The 12,898-nt window shown below is 36.9% G+C and overlaps 1 protein-coding gene across 15 annotated transcripts in view; it reads right to left on the minus strand.

The window, feature by feature from the left end:
* CSPP1 (centrosome and spindle pole associated protein 1) overlaps positions 1 to 12,898 on the minus strand; it is a 67,615-nt gene that overhangs the window by 26,279 nt on the left and 28,438 nt on the right. For all 15 annotated transcript variants that reach the window (XM_074817806.1, XM_074817781.1, XM_074817799.1 and 12 more), the window contains 6 exons: positions 12,006 to 12,063; positions 8,497 to 8,669; positions 7,480 to 7,598; positions 5,782 to 5,860; positions 5,322 to 5,442; positions 3,343 to 3,490 (listed from right to left, as the gene is read on the minus strand). In XM_074817806.1, the coding sequence (XP_074673907.1) occupies positions 3,343 to 3,490; positions 5,322 to 5,442; positions 5,782 to 5,860; positions 7,480 to 7,598; positions 8,497 to 8,669; positions 12,006 to 12,063 (698 nt within the window). The remainder of the gene's footprint in view (positions 1 to 3,342; positions 3,491 to 5,321; positions 5,443 to 5,781; positions 5,861 to 7,479; positions 7,599 to 8,496; positions 8,670 to 12,005; positions 12,064 to 12,898) is intronic.

Consider the following 12,898-nt stretch of genomic DNA (forward strand, 5'->3'; position numbering starts at 1 on the left):
TGAAATAACAGTCATTAGGAATTCACTGATTAAAAATTTATGTTGTTGGTTTTCTTTAGCCAGGAGTGATTCTTCACAGCAAACCTCCCCTCTCTCCAGCCCAGAAATGCTATGAAATTGAAAGATAAAGAGCTCCAAGACAAAAATGACTGACAAGTCTCTGTGTTGACAAGCATGTATTTAGAAACCACCCCTTCTTCTATTTCCTTAAAGCTGTAAAATACTTTTGAGTTTAGTACTGATATTTTAAGTACTGAATCTCTAATTGGTTACTGCGAAGGGCAATAAGCACAACTGAACCATTAAAGTGTATTTTGCTCTTCATGTCTTTAGTAATAATCCAGGTGCAGATTTCTGTATGTAAGCAAAACAATGTCATCCAACATTTTCACCAAAACTTGCATGGAGCCTCTCAGTTGCCATAAAAATCCTGATCAAAGATGTTAATTTCAGCTGATTTTGAAGTGTTACCATACTATATCTAGAAGGCTCGTATCAAAACAAGAAAGTACTACAGTTTTCAGATTATCTTTTAAAATAGTGTTTCTGATAATTATGAATTACTGTAGTCATTTAAGCACACAGATTCCAAGAACTTTAAATTACATCCCTCTCTGTAAAGCAGCCTTTGCGTACATCAGAGTCTCAAAAGCTATTTACAGACATTTTCAAGAGGATAAAAAGACAAATCACACTGCATAAGAGAGAGACATGGCAGAAAGCATGTTATGTTTCATGACATTTGACTCATAGCTTATCCATCATGGTGCTAAACTGGTGGGAAAAATAACTTTACATGTGTAATTCAGGAAAACAGGCTAAGAAACTTCTTTCTCTTGGTTCCTCATTTACGGACCAAGATAAGCTTCTCAGCAGGTACATGCAGAGCTCAGGCTAATATGAGAGACCTACATTTTCCTCTGACACACTCTACTCACACCACTGTAAAGCCTAGAGAAAGAAGCCAGACACTTAAATGCAGTGCTAGTGAACACTTCTATATGCTCTGGGGATAAACACTAGCTTTCATCCTCAACACAAGTTTCTAAACTTATTATTTGGGCACACAGTATTTAAAAAGCATTTAAACTTTACCCCCTACCCTCAAACTACACTATGAATTTAGCCATATGTCACTCAGGTGTCATAAATCTGAAACTAATTCTTTATATATAAACTGTTATCCAGTAAGTGTTCCATGCTTTGAAAATTCTTATAGTTTATTACCAGGAGACATATTTTAAAAATCTAATCAGAATTCAACATCATCTTCCAGTAACAAGAAAATCAATTTGTTTTACCTTAGAAATCAATAGTGTGCTGGTTTTGGCTGGGACAGAGTTAATTTTCTTCACAGTAGCTAATATGGGGCTATGTTTTGGATTTGTGCTGGAAACAGTGTTGCTAACACAGGGATGTTTTTGTTACTGCTGAGCAGTGCTTACACAGAGACAAGGTCTTTTCCACTTCTCACCCCACGCCACCAGGGAGCAGGCTGGGGGCACACAAGAAGTTGGGAAGGGACACAGCTGGGACAGCTGACCCCAACTGACCAAAGGGATATCCCAGACCATATGACACCATGCTCAGCATATAAAGCTGGGGGAAGGAGGAGGAAGCAGGGGTCATTTGGAGTGATGGCATTTGTCTTCCCAAGTAACCATTATGCATGGTGAAGCCCTGCTTTCCTGGAGATGGGTGAACTCCTGCCTGCCGATGGGAAGTGGTGAATGAATTCCTTGTTTTGCTTTGCTTGCATGCATGGTTTTTGCTTTACTTATTAAACTGCCTTTATCTCAACCCACAAGTTTTCTCACTTTTACTCTTCTGATTCTCTTTCCCATCCCACTGCGGGGGAGCGAGTGAGCGGCTGTGTGGGGCTTAGTTGCCAGCTGGGGTTAAACCACGACAAATACTTATAAAATTGTAAGACCCACTCACTCAGCTGCTAAAGGCAAGAATGAAGAGAGCTAGCAGAGGCCAAGATTTTGAAATATATAAATCTAATTGTGCATACTGAGTACTATTTTTATTTTATATGAACTATTCCTGTAGGGTTCGCTAGGAACCAGGATCAGGAATTTGAATTTTAATCCTATGTCTATCTTTGCTCGTATCAGAAATAGCGTGGCCAGCAGGGACAGGGAAGGGATCTTACCCTGTACTCGGCACTGGTGAGGCCGCACCTCGATTACTGTGTTCAGTTTTGGGCCCCTCATACAAAAAGGACATTGAATTACTCAGGCGTGTCCAGAGAAGGGCAACGAAGCTGGTGAAGGGTCTGGAGCACATGTTGTACGAGGAGCGGCTGAGGGAACTGGGGGTGTTTAGTCTGGAGAAGAGGAGGCTGAGGGGAGACCTCATCGCCCTCTACAGCTGTCTGAAAGGAGGTTGCAGAGAGCTGGGGATGAGTTTCTTTAACCAAGTAACAAGCGACAGGACAAGAGGGAATGGCCTCAAGTTGCGCCAGGGAAGGTTTAGACTGGATATTAGGAAGCATTTCTTTACAGAACGGGTTGTTAGGCTTTGGAATGGGCTGCCCAGGGAGGTGGTGGAGTCCCCATCCCTGGAGGTGTTTAAGAGTCGGGCTGACAAAGCGCTGAGGGATATGGTCTAGTTGGGAACTGTCAATGTTAGGTTAATGGTTGGACTAGATGATCTTCAAGGTCTTTTCCAACCTAGATGATTTTGTGATTCTGTGTTACTGGAGGGGTGATGAACAACTTGCTGAGATCATAGCTATCTCCCAGCTAACCACTCCCATCTTGTATAATATAGCACTTGGAAAAAAATAAACCTTAAAAAACATTAGTGCTGACTTCTATTTATATAGCCATTTACCAGCAGTGTTACTTGGGGAAATTTAAATATTCCACTTAGCTTTATATATTTATTCAAACATGCTTCCATTTTCCATGTCACAAGTAGAGCTTTCTAAGCCTAGAAGTTATTTTTAAAAATAAGAAAAACAATAAAACCAACCCTGTTCCTGGAAAATGTTTAAATAAAAGTCTTCACAACAGTCTTTAGCAGATTTGTATTGCAGATGATTCTAACAGCTTGTTTTCCTCCTTCTCCCTTTACCATTGCACTGTATCTTCACTTATGGTCGACATGGTTTTCCCATTTTGTTCAAATTGTACTCTTTGAATGATTCTATAGAAATCAAAATAATTTTACTCAAATATTCCTAGAGTGCATCTGCTCGAAACAAGTACATCTATTTGTCAATAAAGGGCTACCAGTGTTACAAAACAAGGAATAACATATCTGAATAGAGCCCTTTCAAGAGCATGAAAACATCAATCTTGGAAAGACAACCCATAGTTTTGGCAAACATACTTATCAGATTTCCTTTTGCATCTCTGAGAGGAGCACCACCACCACCTTTTCCCCAGGGGTTGTAATTCCTCATTTCTGCTTCTAACTTGGCTTCATAGCGCTCCTTCTCCTCTTTCTCTTGTCTGCGTCGTTCCTCTCTCTCTCTTATCTACAAACAAACCAACCAAAGTCAGTTACATAAAAAAATCACATTAAGTATAATTTTAATAAAAAGTTAATGGAGCAAGCTGAATGCTATCATTACTTATTCCCCCATCTATATCAAGTAAATCACAAACACTCCATTGCCTATATGGCAGACAGTGCATTGAATACTGTTGTCAAAACATGCACACTCACAGAGAAACATACAGATACACATTATAAGACTTCCAAGTTCCAGAAATGTTCACATCTGACACATGCAGTAGATCACAAGTCCCATATCTTTGGATCTTTCATACAGAAGTTTATACTGCCTGAAAACTAAACAGACAAAATTCGACAATACTACAGCACTTGCTTCTATCAACCTGGTATATTTTGTTTAACCAACTTAGACTAGAGATGACATGAGATAAAGAAAGACTCCTAACAATAAATGCCTTAATATAATGCTACACAATTCTATAACCACTTATGAAATAGTTTTCTGCAGTAATACATGATGATGTATGCAAATAATGCAGACCTGTTCATATGGTTTGTTCTTCCTTTTCTTCAAAATCAGGTTAGATTTATACAACTAAGTCTCCTAATAACTTAATGTAGCATTTATAAAGAGAACAGCTGTTAGAAAAAGTCCATCTTCTATTCAAAGCTTTTAAAACATTACCTACTATTTATGTAGCTGAAATATATTAATGTATTTTTTCTTAAGTTTGTTTCTTCTGTGCATTAGATAAACATTTCCCTTTATCAAGTAGTCAGACAATTTCATAAGAGAGATAATGAGTCAACACAAATGGTCAGTCAGGTTTGTCTATAGGAAAAAAGCAGAATACCTTCTGTTCACTTTCAACCACAAGCAGCGTAACTTTGAAAGACTGTATCATGCCACGTTTATTAGACCTTTATGTCAGATTGTGGCAGGATAAAATTTACTTAAGACTATAGTGAGAAAATCCCTTCAGAGAAGCGTAAATGCAATATCAGACACTATTCCTAAATGTTTATTTTATGCTTAATTTGACCTTGATTGGCAGCCTCTCCTTTATCCCTATGCACAATCCTAATTAGAACTAGAATATTTTTGTAGCAATTATTTACCTCTGCTGAAGAAATACATAAAGAAGAATAAGATAAGAAAATGTTAGTGACATTGAACTGGGCTCTAGCAAAATCTCTTCTGAAATAACATGTCTTATCATGGTCAAATACATTTTATAAATATAAACTCCCACAAGGTGCAGCAGCAAAAGGCCACAAAAATGAGTAGGGAACTAGGATGTCTAGCGGAAGACTGAAGACTCAAGAAATTTGTCTAGTCTATCAAAAAGGAAGCTGAAAAGAGGTAAGACACGGCCTACAAGCACACTGGAAGTAAACATTAGGAAGGCTTTTGAATTAGTATCCAAATGATCACGAAGAACTTACTGAAATTGGAGTGTTTCTAGTAATTACAGCAATAATGCTCAAAAGCAATCTTTCAATAGGAATACCAGAGCAACAGAACTCATTGTTTTAAGATACAGGTTCTTATGCTTATGAAAATAATTATATAAAACACCATGCCTGGAACTAATCTATTAATCTGTTTTCTGTCGGTCTTAACATTCTCTCTGACAAAAAAAAAACCTGAAGAGCTTACTGTCCACCTGAAGAGCTAAAATAAGCTAAAGCAGGATCAGAGGAATGGGAGGAAGGAAGTGATAAGGGAGGGAGAGTTAAGAAAGTTTTTTACTTGTAAACTAAATCAATATGTTTGAAAGAGTACTACAGTTACAACGATACGTTAAAAAGTAAAAGAAGAAAGCATCCAAAGCTTTATCACTCAGTACCTGCTGTTGTAATTCTTGTTGATAAGATAATATTGCCTCTTTGGAAGACTTTGGTTTTTCTTCAGAAAATACTCCTATGCTTCTTTGTCTGTCTCCTGTATTCCTCTGTCCAGTGTTACTTCTGTATTAGAAAACCACACATATAAAAGGAAAACATCATAGGGTCTGGGGTGGGGGTGGTGTTTTAAAAAAAATTTAAAACCAAAATAATCCCTGTAAGAACTGTTGTGTTCCACAGCCTGGCAGTTTATAATCTCAAACATTTTCATAAATCCATACAAAAATAGACTTCACTAAATTATTATTTAGATAGAAATTCTTAATTAGAAGTTTGAAGAGTTGCCTTTAACACACTTTATTTCAAAAGCATATGTCGTCAGCAAAATACTCCCACCATGAAAAGTGTATGTATCAATACAGAGAAATACAAACTAAGAATATGAATACAGGTATTACTTACACTGATTGCTCTCCCAGGGCTTGGCCTAAAGGAGGATCCAGATTAGGTGTGGGTTGCATTCCCATCATACCTGTACCATCTACACAGTAAAAAAATTGCTATTTTAAATTCTGAATGCTCAGATATAAACGTTTGCCATTACTTAAAAAAGCTTAACAGAGCTCACTGCTCAAACTCTGTGACTGCAGAATAACAAACCAGAGTCTCAACTTCTATAACAAACTTAGCTAATCCTTACTGCCCTCTAAAGCAAGAAAATACAATGCCAAGGTACAAATCTATTTCTTAAATTCAAAAATCCCTTTAAAATTTACAAATGTCTTCATTAACATATTCTACAATCAACTAACAAAAATAAATTAACTCTCAATGTAACACTTGGCCTCATGCTTTCCAAATGTGTCCTCTGCTGTGAGGAGAGCTCCACTGCCTCCTGCAGAAATGCAGTACATCTGGCATCTGTACTCTTACTGAAATAGGACCTGTAGCACTCTGCCACAGCAGGGCTTGAAATTACTGTGCATACTACTGCTTGTGTTCAAGATAGTAAGAGATGCATCTCTAAAACAATTTCACACTTTCAGATTTTAAGCACTAGCAACATGCCAGTTTGTGACAACAAGCTTTAAGACAACCTAACTCTTGAATGTGAATTTTAAGTATTAGTTTCTTTAATACTCTAAACTGTAAGCCATTTTACCCTAGAGGTTATATTGATACAAGGATTAAAAAAACAAACAAACAACAAACACCAAAATAAAACACAAAAAGAAAAAAAAAAAAAAACAAAACACACACCAAACAAACTCCAAAAAAAACCCAAAACTTCTGTGAGTTAAAACTGTGATCTGAAAATAATCTTACAAAGAAAAGGTAGAAAAAGGTGCCTGGAACTTAAAAAACAGAAAAAAAAAATCTCTTGCAAACCATAAGCTATTATATTTCAAGATAGGGAGAAATTTACACTGGAGAAAAAAAAAAAAATCTAAAAATGTGTGCTCTTAAATTCCTAGCATTCCTGAAATTCCCCAGTAGATACAAATCTCATTCAAATCAACCAGCAAAACAGTTATTATTGTAAGGGTTTTTTCTCTTTTATTTTAACTTTTCTATGAGAGTAGCAGAACAAATTTCAAAAAGTGTTTCTGGTTTTTCCCCTAAATAAAAACCTAAACAAACACCACACAATCCAGTCTCTCCTCACACACATAACAGTTGTTTCACTCATGAAATCATCATGAAGCAGTCAAAGGGTAGCTTAAAAAAAAAGTTCTTAAAATAAAATGTTTGATTACTTCCTACAGTTCCTTTAAAAATATTGCAAATTATATCTGAAATTGTAACACCACCTAAATATGTAATCAATGACATTATGATTTTAGCAATTTTAGAAAATAATGTTTTGATTATCAAAACTATAAAGAAAATTAACTGGGAGGAGTAATGGCAAAGTAGCTGAGACTAGAGCTTATTCAAGCAATGAATAAGATTTCTGGAAGCCATAGCACCTTTTGCTGTTGGAGAAAACCACTTCATTCAAAACCACTATTGAAAAAACCCCTACTTTTCATTCAATGCATGTCTAAGAAATAGGTTTAAATTGCTTTTACTAGTTCTACATTATTCATCATTTAACTAGATTAAAAGCAGTCATCTGAATCACTCTAACAACCAATCCACCTAAAATCATCAACTTACAATATGCAAGATTGGGATCCAAAGGATTCCTTGCCCCGTAGAAGTAATATGCATCATCGTAAGGCGTTCTATAGTTGTCTGTCAAAACTGGAGGTGGAGGTGGTGGCATTGGTGCAAGCCTTAAAGAAGAAAACCAAATTTTTGGTTTGTTGTACAACTGAAAAGAGATCATTAAAAGAAGAAAGAAATTTTTTTGAAAAGAGAGAGAATTTAATATGGGGAAATTCTAGATTTAGCTCAGCCCAAGACCTCTCATGAGTGCTATGCAGGAACAAGACACAATAAGCCTCAGTAGGGAATTAACCTTCCCTTAGGGAGTAGTACATGAACCCACACTACTCCAGAGATCTAATGAACTTAAAAAAAGCACGCCTTCTTTAACTGGCTCAAGTTAATGATACTTACTGGTTACATCAGTAACAGTAAATAAAACAAGTCAAGGATTAAGTCTCTGGTCAAAGGGCAAGTGGCACAGCACAGCTTCAGCCACATGCCTGAAGCTCCTTCTCTCTCCCTATACAGTTTAGTCTCAAACACAGTGTCTAGTGGAAGCTGTCCTTGCCTACGCTGCATTCCTGAGCTTAGCTCTGGGAGATCACTTAACTGATAGGGGCCAAACTCATCTCATACCAGCCTTCTAACTATACAGACTCTTCTGGGCATGCGCCCAAGCATCCTCACAGCCCGGTTCAATATTACAGGCGTGGTCATCATTTCTATAGCACAACCCTTATTCTACACAAACACCCACTAAGAGAGAACTGTCTTCACAGATAATCCAGTCCCGCCCCCCCCCCGCCCCCCGAATTTTCAAAATAAACTGTGAAGAAATAGACATTAAAAGCTTATTTCAGTGCAAAGTAGTTTCGTTTTCTGTTAATTGTCAAAATATTATTTCTACCTTCATTGGTTCCTTGGAGAAAGATCAATAGCACCACTGAGCTCTGCCTTAGCAGTAATAACATGCTTAACAACAATCATATTTACTATGCAAAATGAACATGATTGGTGATGCACCTGGGAGCTGCTATTTCACCAAGAGTGCTGGCTAGCCCTCTGTGAAAGTCTTCATTCAGTGGAGAGGCTGAAAGGACAGGCACTGGAGTTTGGAAAGCCACCCTAGGCTTTTCAGGAGGTACTTTCTCTTCAGACGTTCTTGCTATCAAGCCAAACTGCTTCAATCTATTTGGCTGAAGAAGGGGAAAAAAAAAAAAAAAATAATGGAAGAAGAGAGAGAAAAAACCCACAACAGTTACCTTGTTATTAGTAGGAAATATTCTGAACCTCCATTTTGGTTGCATTAAACACTTCACTGGGTCCCAACTAGCTGTTCAAATTCCCAGTAATTGCATTTTTTTCTCCCAAGGAATTACTGGAAATCTAATACTACATGGAAATCTATCATGTTTATCACAGATTTACAAAAACCAACCTCTACGGCAGGTTTCAGAAGTATATGGTTCTAGTTATTGTCCAGAAAATTTCCACAGGTTCTCTACAGCTGCTAGTTTTCTACACAGACAGTATTCTCATATTACGCACAGGAAAAGGTTCCTAAATTCCTCCCCCCGCACCAAGATTAAAATAGCTCATGATCAGTAAAAATAAAAAACACGCACATACTGAGACTTTTTCCAATAAACATTTCCTTGCAATATCATTATTTTAAGTTCCTTTTTTTATTAAATTTTTCAACTATAAAAATTACAAAATTTGGGGGGTTTTCTTTTTATAATAAAAGTATCAAATGTTTATTGATAACTGGCAGCCTCAGCAGAAAGTCAAAGGCAACATGCAAATAGTGCGAAGGCATGCAAGTCAGTTAGTTTTAGAACTATCCTATCACACCCAGAAAGCCCTTACACCAGCTGCTATGCATAAATATTTTAATGTTTTGTTTAAATGAGCCAATATAATAGAAGACCAGAAAAAAAAAAATCATACATTGTATAACAGATTTTGTTTCTGAATTTACGGGTCCTAACATCATAGTGCTTCTATTAACATGCATTCCAAGTAATACCAGCAAGGTAATACCAGCAAATATTAACTATGTAACAGCAAACCGTATATCATATACCCTACAATATAAAAGTATTTCAGCAAAATATTAAATGTTTACCTCCTCATCACTTAGCTGCAAGACAGTATATACAAGGCAGTTAGTACTCACCAATCATGAACTACAGCATTAAGATTCAAATTCTCAAAATTTACTAGACATGAATATTTGTTTATAACATTTAACTTCAGATTTCTAGATGTGAATACAAAATTAGTTAATAGATATGAGCTACAGCAATTGAAAATTATAAAGCAGTCTACAGGTTATTTTTTTTAACTTGTCTTTTCAATTCCAGTGTCTTGAGTAGGAGAACATTTAAAACAGCCTTTCTCACTAACAAGTTTAATGTGAAGTGCTCCCAAAGTGCCCCAGATTTCAGCTCTGTAGCTAATTTCAGATGTGACTATGGTACTCAGTTCATCCTGGGGATTGTTTTATTTTAAACAAGCGCGACATACAACAGTCTACATTTATAGATTCTTAATCAGGCATTGCTATTTAACCAACGTGTAATTAATCAAGAAATCCACCTAATTAGAATCTCTCCCCAAGAGGCAATTTAAAGCTAACAGTGACTGATGCTTAATGAATGTAGCAATTCTACTTAATTGAAGGCTTTTGGCTAAATTAATGGTTTTAAAACATTATACATGCCCTGGACTTGCTCTGGATATAATTTTGTTCCTACAACAGGCACTTTTCAGTCTCTTACTTAGATGTGTACGGTACATAGAGTGCTGCAGCACAGCATGCTTCTGCCTAGTCAGTTTTGATTAGGCAAAACTGTTTACACTGGCCTTACAACCTGCTGTGCCAAAAGAGCTGGCATGCTCTGCTCTAGTTTTAGTTCTTTTCCTGCCTGGCTCCCAGCTGTACACTCCATCCCTCTCCCTTTCATCTGAATCCCCGATCAGCCAACTGACCTCTCCAAGTCAACTAAAGCAGCAACAAAGATTCGTATTTTTGCCCACTAACCAAGCTGAATCAGTTTGGAAAAAGGATCAAACAAGCACTACAGATGCTTTAAGCAGAGAGGGCAGGAACATGCAGCCAGACCACTTGTCAGTGTTCTCCCTCCCCATTTAGAAATAAGAATTTTGATTCAGCTTCGTTACTTATCTACATGCATTCTCAGTCTCCTGCCTCACATGCTGACTAATAGCATCTGAAAGCTATTCATTCATCTTAATTTTCTAGAAAATAAAAGCTCCTTTCATCTCTGCTGAACTCTCCAGAAATGGCTAAGTTCCTTCCTATGTTGTAGCCTCCCCCAAAAACCAGCACTGTTGATAACTTAAACTGGTAACCAGTTAAATTAATAACCAGTTTATTCTTGCTTGAGAAAGTTACCCATCCTATGTCTCCAACAGTAGATCTCTACTGCACCCAGGATGCAACAGCTTCAGGCACTTCGCAAACACACATGCAAATCATATTAGTTCTGTGACAATCAGTCCACTGTAACGTTACCAGTGCTGACAATCTACTCCTTCATACACACTAATGAAAATTCTTAGTACAATAATCACCTTACTAAGGAAGTGGAGACAGTAGTAACTCTGCATTAAGTCTTAAAAGCAACACAATATGAAACATCTTGGTTTTAAAAAAATCCTGTAAAAAATGCTTCTAATCCTGAACACTACATTTGATAAGTGTCCTGGTTTAGCCAGGATAGGGTTAAGTTTCCCCAGCAGTGGGGGGGAAGCTCTAGCCGGGTTATTCAGATACCATGCTGACGTCACATCCTGGCGCAAGCTCGGTGAGCGTGTAGGTTGGCGCAGCCGGTTCTCTCACTGCTGTATGGGTATATACTTTGCTCTGTTCATTGTTATCACTGTTATTGTTATTATTTGTTGTGTTGCTGTTGCTCTGCTGTATTAAACCTTTCCTCACCTCAGTCTCGGGGCTTTGTATTTCACTCCCTTTGTGGGGGAGGGGCAGCGGCCGCGTGGTCTCAGACCCCGGCAGGGGCTAAACCTTCACAGATAGTTTAAAAAATAATTACAATTTTGAAATTAAAAATTGCTACAATGATACCAATTTGGCTGCAAAACAACTGTTTGGGGTTTTTTTAATTGAAAAACAGCAAAAACTTTCTGCAGCATACTTTACATACCCAAAGAAAGGTTGCTGATGTGTGCATGTACAGGCTACCACTAGACACCAAGTATTTTTTCCATGCTACCTATTGCTTGTACCAAATTTCCACTTGGTCACAGCAAAAGAAAATGTTTGATAACTTTCATTAAAATACTTTCCTCTTAAGCTGAAAGCATGTGTAATGAGTTACAGCCCTATCATCCTTGGCTTCAATTCTATTTTATGCTAATGACCTGTTAGAAAAAAATATAACATTTATCATTCTATAAAGTTCTACAGAGTTTTGTGACTGAGCAACCACAGTGTACACATAATAAAAAGATGTCTATATAGATGAAAGAAAATCCAAGTGCCTTACCTTCTTTTCTGGGTCTCGAGCTCCAGAAGCAGCAACTGAGAGCTCAAGTTCCTTCTCACTGTTTTTGGGGTTTTTTTTTAAAAAAAAGGGGGGGGGATCAAATCAGAAAGCAGTAAAAAATATACTCATTCTTTCAAAGCACACACCTCACAACACTGTAGTTAAAATAACTCTGAAAACACAGGATAACAGAAGACATAATTCCACTTAATTTCTTCTGGAGTCAGGGAAGAAGGATACTATATATTATTTGTAAATAAACAGAACTCTCAAGAAGTATCTGGCTACCATCTATTCCACCTAATAAAAATGCAACTACTATCAAAGGACAAACCAGCATATTGCTTTTTATTAGAATCTTTCAGAACATTTCTTTAAAAGTGATCTTTATTCATGTTACAAGAAGTTTATAACAAACATACTGAAATGAATGATTCAAAAGTACAGCAGTAAGCACTATATTGTAATTTCACGGCTAGTCTTGTTCAGCATGTACAATTTTTCGTCACAGTGAAACCATCAATATTAACTTAATTCCTTATCCCTTCACTGATATCACTGTGTGCTTTTATGTATCCATACTATCATTCAGCAGGCAGCTACTAATAGGTAAACAAGAAATTATTATTTTATTATTCTGCATAAGCCAGATGGTCAAGTGCTTTGAAAGTGAAAGATTACTTTCCTAAATTGGAGGGCAAAACAAGATGCATTTTCAACTTTGCAAAGTAATCAGACACTCTTCTACCAGCACAAAAGATAACTTCAGTTACAGCTTCCTTACCCTTAAGAAACTAAAAATAATTTTTTAAAAATGAAAAAAATCTGTCTTTTCCTTTGTTCCACTGAAAGCTGGTGAATTTATTAAAAACAAAAGCTCTCATGCCAATAAG

This window comes from Strix aluco, chromosome 1 (assembly GCF_031877795.1).
Source record: "Strix aluco isolate bStrAlu1 chromosome 1, bStrAlu1.hap1, whole genome shotgun sequence".
Classification (NCBI taxonomy): domain Eukaryota; kingdom Metazoa; phylum Chordata; class Aves; order Strigiformes; family Strigidae; genus Strix; species Strix aluco.